The 13,014-nt window shown below is 38.2% G+C and overlaps 3 protein-coding genes across 3 annotated transcripts; 1 reads left to right on the plus strand and 2 right to left on the minus strand.

The window, feature by feature from the left end:
- LOC106336183 (protein CPR-5) lies at positions 1–2,522 on the plus strand. The gene is made up of 4 exons (XM_013774934.1): positions 1–441; positions 900–956; positions 1,042–1,077; positions 1,154–2,522. The coding sequence occupies exons 1-4, from the start codon at positions 64–66 to the stop codon at positions 2,366–2,368; spliced, it is 1,686 nt and encodes a 561-aa protein (XP_013630388.1). The 5' UTR covers positions 1–63; the 3' UTR covers positions 2,369–2,522.
- A 598-nt stretch (positions 2,523–3,120) lies between these two features.
- Positions 3,121–3,412, minus strand: LOC106330495 (elicitor peptide 3). The gene has a single exon (XM_013768951.1). It carries the CDS (start codon positions 3,391–3,393, stop codon positions 3,121–3,123), a length of 273 nt encoding a protein of 90 aa, XP_013624405.1. The 5' UTR covers positions 3,394–3,412.
- A 6,315-nt stretch (positions 3,413–9,727) lies between these two features.
- LOC106332384 (elicitor peptide 1-like) lies at positions 9,728–10,661 on the minus strand. The gene is made up of 2 exons (XM_013770851.1): positions 10,397–10,661; positions 9,728–10,046 (listed from the first exon to the last, which is right to left on the minus strand). Exons 1-2 carry the CDS (start codon positions 10,559–10,561, stop codon positions 9,891–9,893), a joined length of 321 nt encoding a protein of 106 aa, XP_013626305.1. The 5' UTR covers positions 10,562–10,661; the 3' UTR covers positions 9,728–9,890.
- Between the last annotated feature and the right edge of the window lie 2,353 nt (positions 10,662–13,014).

Genomic DNA, 13,014 nt, shown 5'->3' on the forward strand with positions numbered 1-13,014 from the left:
TTAAAAGTTAAAATATTTTCTCAAACTTCCAAATTGACCCCATAAGTTAAAGTCTTCTAACCGATGGACGCCCTCCTCCTCCCTCCTTCGCCGGATCCCGAAAAGTCATTCACCGATCCGGCGAACCAAGGGGCGAATCACCGTCCGGAGGATTCCAGCGACGAGCTCAAAGATGAGACAATGAGGATGAAGATGAAGCTATCGCCTTTAACAAAAAGAAAGCTAAAGGCAAAGAAGAAAGAGAGCGACGAAGCTTCTTCCTCCTCATGTTCTTCGTCTTATGCCTCTAATCTCAATTCTACTCGAAGGGTTTCGAGAGTTGCTCATAGGTTGCGAAGCCCTTCGGTGCGGTTAGGTTTTACTCGACGAACCGTCGGTGAGAGACAAGCCGAAGCCTTGGCTCTTCCTCTGGGCATGTCATTCGCCGCCTTTGCCAATCTGGTTCAATCAAATTCTCAAAATTTATCTCTCTAACTTAATTATTAGTGTATTGGCTCTGTTCTTGCTCTTTTAATACGAAACTAGACTTGACTTATTGTTTTCCTGTTCTGTTGTCCTCGCTTCAAGTTTAGATTCGCTACGCTAAAAAGTTCGCATCTTTAGAGAGTTAAAAGCTACGAGTATTTAATCCCAAGTCTTTTAATAGGTTGCATTGATCCTAATCCTAATCCGAATCAGAATCAATGAATAGATGTATATATACTCTGTCACAATTGAATTGTCTCGTCTCTCACTTTTTTTGTCTTAAAGCTTGAGCCTTTTTTTTTTATCACTAATGTCTAGCTCTGATTGTGATTTCACAGTCTGACATGTTCCTGCAGTAGCTACTTACCCGACCAAAGTCATTGACTTTCATTGCTCTGTAATGTGAACCCCTTCTCTGTTTTCTTATCCTATAGGTTCTCCAGAGAAAGAGTGCCAATGGTCAGAATATTTATGTTGATGATCTTGCCGGAGTAAGTAGTATATAACTTCCTTCTTTTTTTTTCTCGGTTTCTGTTTTGGTAGTGATACATAAACTTCACTGGTTATGCTCTGCAGATCTCTGCTTCTGCTGTCAAAGAATCTTTAGCCAATGTAAGTCAAAAACTCCCCTTAACTGTTTTATTTACATTCTTCAGTTTATCGACTTTAAGGATGTGATTGGTTACAGGTGTATGGTGACAAACTTGGTTCCTTTGCGACCAACTTTGAGAAATCATTTAACAGCACTCTAAAGATCCTTAAACTGATCAACGAATCTACACCTCCTCATCTGTTAGACAATAACAATAACGTTGCGAGTTGTGATATAGACCGGTCTACAATAGACGGATGCTCAGACAGCGAGCTATCTGCAAAGGAGACTTCATCTACTACGTCTGCTTACGAAGCAATTCAAGGCGGTACAAGAACAACAACCTCTTCGATGAATGAGATCGTCCTCCACGAAGAGACACGACAACTCTCTACCGTCTCGAGAACCTCCTCAGCCATGCCGCTGACCACATTCGAAAAGGCTCTAGAAGAGCAAGCGCGAGCAAACGACTTAAAGAGCATGGAGATCGGTCTCACAATGAGGAAGCTGAGGCTGAAAGAAACTGAGCTAGCGTTAAGCTACGAATCAAACAACCTGGGGAAATCAAAGCTAGAGATGAACGTTTCCAGAGCTGCGTTCAGAGCCGAGAAGTTCAAAACAGAACAAGAAGACTCCAAAAAAGCCGATATGGTTCACAAAATCATGGACTGGCTCGTCCTGAGCGTCTTCACCGTGCTGGCTTCTATGCTATACGGCGCTTACGTGTTCTCGCATCAGAGAATCACCGAAGCAGCCTCGATCTGCGAGCCGTCGGAGGAGAAAACGTCTTCCTGGTGGGTTCCTAAGCAAGTTTCCTCGATCAACGCGGAGTTCAACATTTTGCTTTGCCGTCTCAGAGTCTGGGTTCAGAGCTTCTTCGGCGTGTTGATGATCCTCGTCATCACTTACTTCATCATCCAACGCTCGTCGTCGGGTACAGCGAAGCAGACGATGCCCGTGACGTTCATCGTTATTTTCCTCGGGATCGTTTGCGGTTTGCCTGGTAAGTTCTGCGTGGACACGTTGGGAGGCGACGGTAAACTCTGGCTGCTTCTTTGGGAGACGTTTTGCGTTTTGCAGTTCGTTGCGAACGTCTTCACGCTGGCTTTTTATCGTTTGATGTATGGTCCAGTAACTACTCAAGGGGGACGTTGTGACACTATGGTTCCGTATTGGGCACGGCGCAGTGTCTTCTTTGCGTTGGTTGTGTTGGCACTTCCTGTAATGAACGGTCTTTTACCGTTTGCTACGTACGGTGAATGGAGAGAACATTGGGCTACATGGTGGGCCGGGCCGGGCTCTGATGATTGAAGGGGGAAACCGAACCCTTGTTTGTAATCTTTGTATTATTATTTATTATTTCGTGTTTGGATTTTGTTTTTGTTTTTTTATGGGTGCGGTCGAAAATATCAATGTTATTGCTGTTACAAAGTTAAATATATTGATGTACTATTTTGATTAGTGATATGCAGATGTTATTTACTGTTGTGACTTGTCAAAAAATAAAGTTATACAAACTAATTTTATGGACCCATTTTCAAACAGAAACACAACTCAAGTTTTGAATTGTAGGAATTCTGCTTCTTCTTCTTCTCGAATCTAACATGAAGGAAGGTCTGTCTCTGTATTTGTACCCTTTGTTGCTGCTTTGTTCAATCTCAATAATGTTCTGCTTGTAAAAATCCGGCTCCAAAAGACAACTTAAAATGTTTAATCACCTAATGGTTTCTTTGAGGAGGGCATCGATAGATGAAATCATGTTAACCAATTATTTCCATTTATGGATCATTAATGGGCCTAATAAAACCCATAGAGGCTAAAGCTGCATTTGTTGGGTCACTCGATTCTTCAATATCGAGCTAACCGATGTTAGAATATGACCAGCAGTCGCGCATTTTAACTTCTGTTGATCGGGTAAGCAAACAATAAGGAACAAACTCGATTTTATTTAACCAATTCACGTATAAAAATAAATATCTAACCATATTATCTTACATCTTATTACATACACTACGTATACATTTGCATTTATATGTTTATATATGTATAAGTTTATCTGAAGCCTAATGAACTTTTCCTCCTTTTCCTGAGCTTGGTCTTGGTTTAGGCTTACTCTTCTTCAACCGACGCTCTGTGATATTGACGGTCATAACATCTTCCTCCTCCTTTGTCTCCACAACATCTTCTTCTTCGCTTTGAAATGAGAATGAGGATGATGGAGAAGAATTTCCCAGGCCGAACCACTTTAGAAGATGAATCGTTACCGAAGATCGATCAAAGAACATAAATGGAATCCAGTGAGAACCGTTTTCTCCGCCGTTTCTCATATTCTCCATTGTTTATGTTTGTTTTTCTTTTGATATATTTGAGAGAGATAAATGTTTTGTGGTTAGGTTGATGATGTGCGATTCCTTTTATAAGGGATATCTATCAGTCATATCACTTGGTTGTTGGTCAGCTATAGTTTTGTTTGTTGACCGGGTCTATAGTAAACCGGGTTTGGTAGGTACAGACTTCGAAGTTTGAATGAACTACTATAGTTGGTGCTGGTAATGTAAAAAAACCGGGTTACGTAAACAAAATAAAATAACAATTTTGACTTTAATGGACGCGGTAGGCGGTAGGCGGTAGTCACAGATACTTGGGAGTTGTGTGAGGTTGGAGGTTCTAGCCTTGGTCAAAAGTCAAACCACGCTCTTTCTTTGGCTTTGTTTGAATTAAACAAATGGTTGAAGTTGAATTGGTAGTAGTAAAAGAAAAAAAAAAATTTATATAACATCAAATTTTATTGCTTTAATTCGAATAAATGCCAACGCTTTTGGGTTATCACTATTTTATTTTTAATTTTATTTTTCTAAACAATTATAAAATGTTTATAAATCATAGCCGCAATTATCTATAGGAAACATAATATTTCTATCGTATTTCATTTCCACTTAATTTTCTATGTATGTATTCTTTGTTAAATAAATAAAATTCAGGTAAAACCAATTTATGGCTGGACAAGGGACTTGTTTCTGTTGCATAAGAAAAATAAAACGATGATGAACTTGGGAGGTTTGGTAAAGTCCATCGGACATATTTAATGTTGGGCCGGCTTACACAAATTACGCGCAGACAACATATGAGTCTAATCGTTGAAGTCCATTAGGAAAAGTACTGATACAAAAAGGAAAGATCACGACAGGGATCTCCAAGCTCAAACTGAGTCTCTGGGAGGCGAGAGCTTCCACGGCGTCTCTTGGAGAGATAGAATAAGCTAGTGATAGATATGTAATCCTAGGCTTAGCTTTTAGCCATGTACTTCTCTTATATTCTCTTTATACTCTCTAGGGTTTGTATACCCAGGACAGAGAGAGTAATGATCTTGTAAACCACATTTGAGGTGTTTTCCGATACTTCATAGTGGATGTTGTGGATCCCGAATCCACCCCAGATGTAGCGCGTTGTGGCCATGACTGGGTGAACAACTCTTGAGTCATGAACAAGGATGAATCGTATGAGTAATGAAAGTGACATGGGTATTATGAGCTTGTATTCCGCAACAAGTGGGTATCATAACCCCCACAAGTGGTATCAGAGCATAGGCTCATTGATTCATGGAGTCCACATCTCGAGGAGGAGAGACATATGAAGAAGCTTCCAAGCGAGACAGAAGAAACTCGCAAGGTTTAATGGAAGTTGGTGCTCATGTGGTTCTGCACACGTGGAATCTGATTAAGTTAAAAATCAGAGGATAAACTGAGTTACAAGATCATGTCAAAGAGATTTTCGGTTTACAAGAGAAGAAGAAAAACTGTTGGACGTTTTTCGCTGCAGCTGCACAAGTTTATGGAGGAAGGATTCACGAGTCAGTTGAATCGGTTGAGATGATTTCTAGTTATGAAATCAGGGTTTCTCTAGAGTTCTCCAAGGGTGCAGGAATCTGCTACTATGTGAGAAGGACTTCGGGTTACTCACAAAATAAGATGATGGCAGGCTGCTAGCATAAGAAAGAAAGGTTTTGGAGCTGTCATCGATCTGCAGTCACAAGGCGTGTGTGACTATATGCATTGGAGTCTTGATTTTCTTCATGTTCTGCAAGTTATTGGAACTGAAACCATAGTGGAGCACAAGGGGATTTCGCACTGGCTTTTCTATGGGATTGTCTGAAGATTATGTGAGGGTTTTCACGGTGTTCTTGGATTGAATCTACATGGTATATCAGTCGCAGGTGGTGTTCCAATCTATGTGGGTATTTCAGCTCGGTATCTCATGGAATTCTTGAAATTAGGGGACACCTTAGAACCTTGAATGATATGAGTGTTTCATGGTTGTTTCAGATGGTATTCTTTAGTCAGCGTGAAGGGTGTTGCAGAAGGGTTGAAGGAGATCGACCCATGCAGATTTGTCTATGTGTGATTATGAGAGTCTACAGTCGGGTAGAGGTTCAGAGAACAAGATACTACAAGACTGCTATTTTCAGAGGGAATGCAGTGTGATTTTCTAAGCAGATATGTGTTTGGCGTAACACATAGTTTTCTGCTGGGATGGATATGCGAGAACAAGGCGTTTACTTGTTCAAGGCAGAGCTAGGCTGAACAGGTGGCGGTGTCAAATCGAAATTGATTCAGGATGGAAACATGTATGTTTCGGGTTTTCTGCATGAGATTCAGTAGTAGTTTGTTTTGGCTTCTCAGGGCATATGAGGGGAAGAACAAATGAGTCTACAAGGTATCACGGTTGCAGAGGTAATGATTTATTTGAGCAGAAGTTGAGCAAAGATTCTTTGCGTCGAAAGTCTTCTTAGCAAGTTGAGCTAAGCGGCGGGATCTGTTGGCAACAACAGCGGTTCAGAGTGATGTTCAAGGCAAGGTGTTCATTCAGATTGTTACAAAGGAAATTCTCAAGATGAGGAGTTTGGTGTCTACGGGCTATTGAGGTTGGATAAGGATTGAGTCAAAGAGCTTCTAGTTTGAGGAAATGGTGATTCAGGTTCTGCGGGAGCTTCAAGTTAGCATCGACATCAGCTGGAAATTCTGGAGAAGAAGAATCAGTAGATTTATAGTCACGATCGCAGTAAGTGTGACCAACCCAAGATGACGTTGAACATGTAGCGTCAGAGAAAGCAGATGTCGTTCATTTATGGTAGACAACAACAGCGTCAGAGACAGAGGAAGAAACGTTCATAGAGGATGATCTCAAAGCGGTGGTTTCAGGTTGGTGAAATCATGATGAGAGATTTGCAAGAGATGCAGCGGTATTTGCAAGAAAGGGAAGACTCGCGTAAGCTGCAACAAGAAGGCTACACAGGTGGGCGTGTTTGTGATCAACAGTGTTGGAGATTGAAGTGTGTCGTTTGGGATGAATGATATCTCAAGGGAAGACAGACTCACATTAAGTCAAAGCTAGACTTAAGGAGATGGAATCAAAGGTTATCAATCTCACTGGGACTGAAGGTTTTTCATAGATCACAAGGAATGTAGGTTATCTTAGCAAAAGATGACCAACAGATCTTGCAGCTGCATAGGTTTGTTGTCGTGTGACAACAATATGACGAAACAAAGGTGATTTATTTTGGTTCAGTTCAAGTCAGGCTCGTGGGTGCATGAGAGGAATGGTTTCTGGATGGTAGAAGAAAGTCAGAGGAGTCACAAAGTTAGTGTGACTGAAACATGGTGTACCTCCACGAAGAAGAAACTAGAGCAAAGAAAAAGTGTGTAAAATCCTACACAAGTATATGTTGGAGCAATGGCTACTTGTGGTAACAACATGTAACAGCTTTAGTGAGGTTGTGTGAATAACATGGAAAGTTTCTGGCTGTAAGAAGAAAGCCAGAATAGTCACCAAGTCAGTGTGGCAGGAATAGGTTGTACCTCCACGAAGAAGCAACTAGAGTGAAGGCACAAAGTGTGTAAAGCCTACAAAAGAGCATGTTGGAGCAAATGGCTATTTGTAGTAACAACATGTAGAAGCTTTACTGAGGTCGTGTGAGTGACAGGAAGAACCTAAAGGGAAAAGGTGATTCAAGGTTAGACTTAGCTTGAAGATTCTGGTCAAAGGCAGAGAAAAATGCGCAGGCGGAATCAGGTTGAACATGTTGTTACGACTAGTTGTAATCATGAGGCTAAAGGGTATGAGACAACAGTCATCAACACTTGTTCAAGAAGCAGAAAGTCGCTACCACAGCTAGTAGAAGCGTGTGTGAGTTATACCTTAGGGGAATCGTCGTGGATGCCTGAGTCGGAAATTCAAGATGAATAGACTTAGAAGAGGAGTAAGGAACACCAGTCTGGTGTCACGACCACAGTGGTCAAGGTGAGGTCTCAGATAAGAATCGTAGCTCAAAGGCAAAAGGAGAAATTTGCAGAATTGACCGGGTCAGAACTTCATGCTTGAACAAGTCAGGGTTCAGGTTTTAGTTACAGCTTGAGAAACTCGTCATGGGTTCGAGTTTTGACACGAAAGAAGCTGTAATGGAGTATCTCAGGAGCATCGCAGGGTTGGATGATGAGAGATACAGTGAAAGGCCGACATGAACAATGAACAGTTGCCGAAACTTAGTTACAGAGACATGGTACTTCTAAAGGGTTATTTTATTCAGGTGGAGCCACTGAGATTATATAAGGATTGATGCATCAGGGATATATATAATCTGATTCCAGGTGGAGTGAGTCACTGGTTAGAAGATGTCTTGATTGGTTCAGCTGAATAGTAAAAGTTTCGGTTAGCAACATGGTCAGCTTAAGGGAGTAAGTGCTGAAAGGAAAGTTTATTCCATGACTAGAGGGTCGTGGATATATTCAGAGTGTCAAGGCCAGGAGTGTCAAGATTAGTTAACAAGTACAAGGCGCATCATTAGGAGATTTGTAAGAGGAGTCTTACATAAGGGAACTTGTCGGCGAGACAAGTAAATCGGCATATGTATCATGAGTACACTGCAGTGAGGTTGATACAGACGACCACGAAATCAGTGCCGAGTATGATGCAAGATAACATATGGTGAGGTACTTGGTTAAACTAAAGGGAAGTAAGTATCAAGAGATACTGAAATATTGAGCAGTGAAGATGAAGAATGGTGAGATGAAGCAAAGTAAGAAACTGTTAGAAGACATTGCAGGGATTGCAGGGAATTGTCTTACAGTATGTCCATCTCAGGAAGGGTAAGACTTGTTCTCCACAAGCAGGTTCATCTTAAGCTCAGGTTATGGAACTGAAAGAAGTTTCATGAAGGTATAAGTGCAGGAAAAGCCGATTGCATTTATGGATCAGAACATGTGGAGTTCTGGATATATGGTCGCATCATAGGGGAATATTGAGGTAGTGTCCTCAGGAAAGTCCCTTAGCTAATGGCCAGATACTCATCGATGGCCAGGTACTCATCAAGCTAATGGCGAGTTCAACGAGTAACAAGTGTGTTCAAGTCGTTGATGGTGATGCACATGTTTCGGTATTATTTTAATACAAGAAGGGTATTGAGATCATGATTTCACAGCTGAGTAAAGGAATGATATCAGGGATTCTAGATAAGATATCCCAAGTAGCTCGTGAGGAGAGCCAAGGTGTATCATGGATTAGATGGTATGAGGCTCCAGTTCATTTAACTAGCAGTGGGGTCTAAATATGTTAGTGGGGTTTTGTTGTTGCAGAACAGGTTGATCAGATGGTGAAGCAAAGATATGTGTGTCGAAAGTCTTCCTAATCATGTGGTTTTAGGCGGCGTGACCTACTTGTGATAGTAGCGGTAAAAAGTGATGCTCAAGTGTAATCTGTTCAAGAACATCAAGGGTAAGTCAAAAACTGTTTCAGAGATATGGAGCATGAGTGAATTCAAGGGTTTGCAGTTGATTCAAGGAGAATTATGTGGTAGCAATTTCTGTTAACCACATGAAGGATGAACCAAGGTTGTGTCGAAAGTCTGTCCAGCAGTGATGATTGGATGGTAGGTCTTGTTCAAGGTTCTTTTTATCCTGCAGGACCTATTATTATTAAGACCCCCAACCTTCTGTCTCATGGGTCACCAACCACTATGCCTTGTTTAATCATTATGATTCTTAAGTGACGCGAGACTTATCACCACCTATGGTTTATGATTGGGTTTGTGAAATGTTTTCCTACTTTTATATTAATTTGTATAAAGAGAATAGAACATAAATTCTTAGTTGGTGTAGATGTCTAAGAATGAAGAATGTTATATTGTTTTATATTCGAAATTGGTGCTGCATGCTCCTCACTATGAATATATATATATATATATCTGTTATCAAATATTTAAATTTTTTATGAAGAGTATAATATCATGTCTTAATCGGTAACTTTGATGTTATCATGTAATAATTCACACTGTGAATTTGTGATTTGATCTTTCTTTAATTCATTTTGTCTCTCTTTTTTTTACTTTAAGAAAAAACAGTGTTGCAGATATATAGGAGTGGAGACATTTAAAACTATAACCTACAAAGCACACGTCGTAGTTGATTCACACGAGTAGGCTTACCGACCTATAATATAATGTGAGGTAGGACGAGCTGATGACTAGTGGTTTAAACACCAAAATATTAATTAGGATTCAGGTAGACCTTTAATGTTTAACATTGATTAATAACAGTTACGTACGATAGTATTAGTAGTGGTTGTGAATTTACGCTGGAATATTAATGAAACTTTATTGTTGTTCTCAGATTAATGAACTAGCTTAGCCATTTTGTATCCGTAGTCCGTAGATAGTTAATATCATTAAGAACTATCAATGCAAACAACAACACTATACTACCATTATTGAAACATTTATTAAAACAAAAATCATAACTGGCTGCAAAGAATCAAACTAAATAATAATAATGTAGTGAAACTGCTAGTGATGTTGCCCCGGTCGTCCCGAGCTAACTTTTTCCTTGTCCTTTCTCTTTGCTTTCACCTTTGTTCCCCTACTCGTTATTATGATGCCGTTTTTACTGCCCATAGTCGCCACAACGACGTTGTCTTCCATGACCACATCTTCTTCCTCCTCCTGCAAGTAGAATCAGAACACACATGTTTGAGTTTTGTTTCGTAATACTACTAATTAAAGACATTCTATTCAAAATACTGATGTAGCCTGAATATCAACTTTTTTCTGTCGGTGCGCATATTATTAACCTTTTTTTGCTTAAATATATTATTAACCTATAACGCGAGTGTTGTTGTTACGCAAACTTAATGTAATTTGTAAAACAATTAACATGATTTTTCTAAAAAAGTATATAACTTCCAAGATAGGCAGCTAAATACTTTATACAACACAACATCAGAAAAATAAACTTAAATTCATCCGATATATTTATCTTGGATTTTGATGTAAATATTGCTAGAGAAACTTACCGGCTGGTTTAAGGGTGCAGAATCTGACGACGTTTTCGTAACCGTGGGAGGATCATGATGAAGTATTCCAAGACATCTTAAGATAGCTTTAAGAGTTTGGTTGAGGAAATGAAAAGGAAGCCCTAGATAAGATGCTTCTTCGGTTTGTCTCTCAATTTTTTCCATTGAGATGAGATCTGAGTTAAGACTTTTACTAGTCGGATGATTAAGTTTAGTGAGAGAATTGAAGCTGTTCTTGGAAGGTGAGTGATTGAGAAGAGAGGCTAGAGAAACAGCTTTGCGTTTTATAGTGGGATGGTAACTCGGTATTTGGTGGGACTCTTTTTTTTAATACTATAGAATACCATTTCTTAAACCACGACTTTCGGATAGGATTAATTAATTACGCTCTGAGATTTTAATTTATTTAGTTGACAGAATGAAATGATTATTCATGCGTATAGTAACTTATATATATATTGTTGTCATTAGCTATATCAAGCATGTGGCTTTGACCTTTTGGTGGGTTGATGACTCTACTAATAATCTGACTTTGAACTCGTTTGATCGCATAAAGCTCTGCTAATCATCTAACTTAGAGTTCGTTTAATTATTTACTATAATCATCTAACCAACCGATGTATTGTCTTATGAAATATAATAAACTGGAGTAACATTTAACTAAAACTTGGTAACTGCAGTTAGATAGTTGCTTTTCCATTTTAATCGTCGCTAAACTATCTAACTGCAGTTACCAAGTTTTAGTTAAATGTTACTCCAGTTTATTATATTTCATAAGACAATACATCGGTTGGTTAGATGATTATAGTAAATAATTAAACGAACTCTAAGTTAGATGATTAGCAGAGCTTTATGCGATCAAACGAGTTCAAAGTCAGATTATTAGTAGAGTCATCAACCCACCAAAAGGTCAAAGCCACATGCTTGATATAGCTAATGACAACAATATATACATAAGTTACTATATGCATGAATAATCATTTCATTCTGTCAACTAAATAAATTAAAAACTCAGAGCGTAATTAATTAATCCTATCCGAAAGTCGTGGTTTAAGAAATGGTATTCTATAGTATTAAAAAAAAGAGTCCCACCAAATACCGAGTTACCATCCCACTATAAAACGCAAAGCTGTTTCTCTAGCCTCTCTTCTCAATCACTCACCTTCCAAGAACAGCTTCAATTCTCTCACTAAACTTAATCATCCGACTAGTAAAAGTCTTAACTCAGATCTCATCTCAATGGAAAAAATTGAGAGACAAACCGAAGAAGCATCTTATCTAGGGCTTCCTTTTCATTTCCTCAACCAAACTCTTAAAGCTATCTTAAGGTGTCTTGGAATACTTAGACATGATCCTCCCACGGTTACGAAAACGTCGTCAGATTCTGCCCCCTTAAACCAGCCGGTAAGTTTCTCTAGCAATATTTACATCAAAATCCAAGATAGATATATTGGATGAATTTAAGTTTCTTTTTCTGATGTTGTGTTGTATAAAGTATTTAGCTGCCTATCTTGGAAGTTAAATACTTTTTAGAAAAATCATGTTAATTGTTTTACAAATTACATTAAGTTTGCGTAACAACAACACTCGCGTTATAGGTTAAAATATATTTAAGCAAAAAAAGGTTAATAATACGCGCACCGACAGAAAAAAAGTTGATATTCAGGCTAAACATCAGTATTTTGAATAGAATGTCTTTAATTATTAGTATTACGAAACAAAACTCAAACATGTGTGTTCTGATTCTACTTGCAGGAGGAGGAAGAAGATGTGGTCATGGAAGACAACGTCGTTGTGGCGACTATGGGCAGTAAAAACGGCATCATAATAACGAGTAGGGGAACAAAGGTGAAAGCAAAGACAAATTTAGAAAGTTTTTAAAAAATTAAACTTTTCGATTCATAGATTTATATTATCAAGTAAATAATTAAACATTTAGTTTTTGTTTAATTTTTAAAAATAAACTATATAGTTTAAAATTTGTTTTCATTGGTTTAAGGTAGTAAAGATTAATCATTATTAGATAATATGATTTTTGTTATTTTAAAAAAATCTTTATAATTTTAAAAATTAACATCGACAAATATTTAAATATTTAACATATAGAGGTATAGTATTACAGCATTAAATTATATCTATTTAATTTATACTATCTATAAATCTAATGGATCTTCTATTCTTTAAATCTAATTATTGATAGCCCAATAAAAATTTCTGGTAGTCTCAAAATTTAAATGATAAGATTAAAGATTAAGATTAAAGATTAAATGTAAGATGACCTTTTAGGAATAGGACCATTAGGTCAATTTTTTAAAAAATCACACATGAATGAAAGTGGTAATTTCTGTTTTAATATATAAATTAGATTTCGATCCGCGCAACCGCGCGGATATAACCTTAATTTTTATGTATTCATTTCATAATTAACCAAAACTTGAACTTTCTCTTTTATTTTCCTTTATCTTAACAATTTTTTTCTTTTAACTGCTCATATGTTCTGCTTTATAAGAAGTAAAGGCCAATATTGTTTTTAGGTGCTTTTGAAAAACAATATGGAATGTAGACTCACCGAGATAAATACGATGATGGGTGGATCACGTATTCGAATTTGCTTGTTA

This window comes from Brassica oleracea, chromosome C3, assembly GCF_000695525.1.
Source record: "Brassica oleracea var. oleracea cultivar TO1000 chromosome C3, BOL, whole genome shotgun sequence".
NCBI lineage: Eukaryota > Viridiplantae > Streptophyta > Magnoliopsida > Brassicales > Brassicaceae > Brassica > Brassica oleracea.

What these genes read in the sequence shown, in the direction of transcription:
- LOC106332384 (XM_013770851.1), bottom strand. Translation starts at nt 10,561, where the DNA reads ATGGAAAAAATTGAGAGACAAACCGAAGAAGCATCTTATCTAGGGCTT. An exon ending in CTGCACCCTTAAACCAGCCG is followed by an intron (nt 10,047 to 10,396) that starts GTAAGTTTCTCT and finishes TTCTACTTGCAG; the next exon opens with GAGGAGGAAGAAGATGTGGT.
- LOC106336183 (XM_013774934.1), top strand. Translation starts at nt 64, where the DNA reads ATGGACGCCCTCCTCCTCCCTCCTTCGCCGGATCCCGAAAAGTCATTC. An exon ending in TCGCCGCCTTTGCCAATCTG is followed by an intron (nt 442 to 899) that starts GTTCAATCAAAT and finishes CTTATCCTATAG; the next exon opens with GTTCTCCAGAGAAAGAGTGC. An exon ending in ATGTTGATGATCTTGCCGGA is followed by an intron (nt 957 to 1,041) that starts GTAAGTAGTATA and finishes TATGCTCTGCAG; the next exon opens with ATCTCTGCTTCTGCTGTCAA.
- LOC106330495 (XM_013768951.1), bottom strand. Translation starts at nt 3,393, where the DNA reads ATGGAGAATATGAGAAACGGCGGAGAAAACGGTTCTCACTGGATTCCA.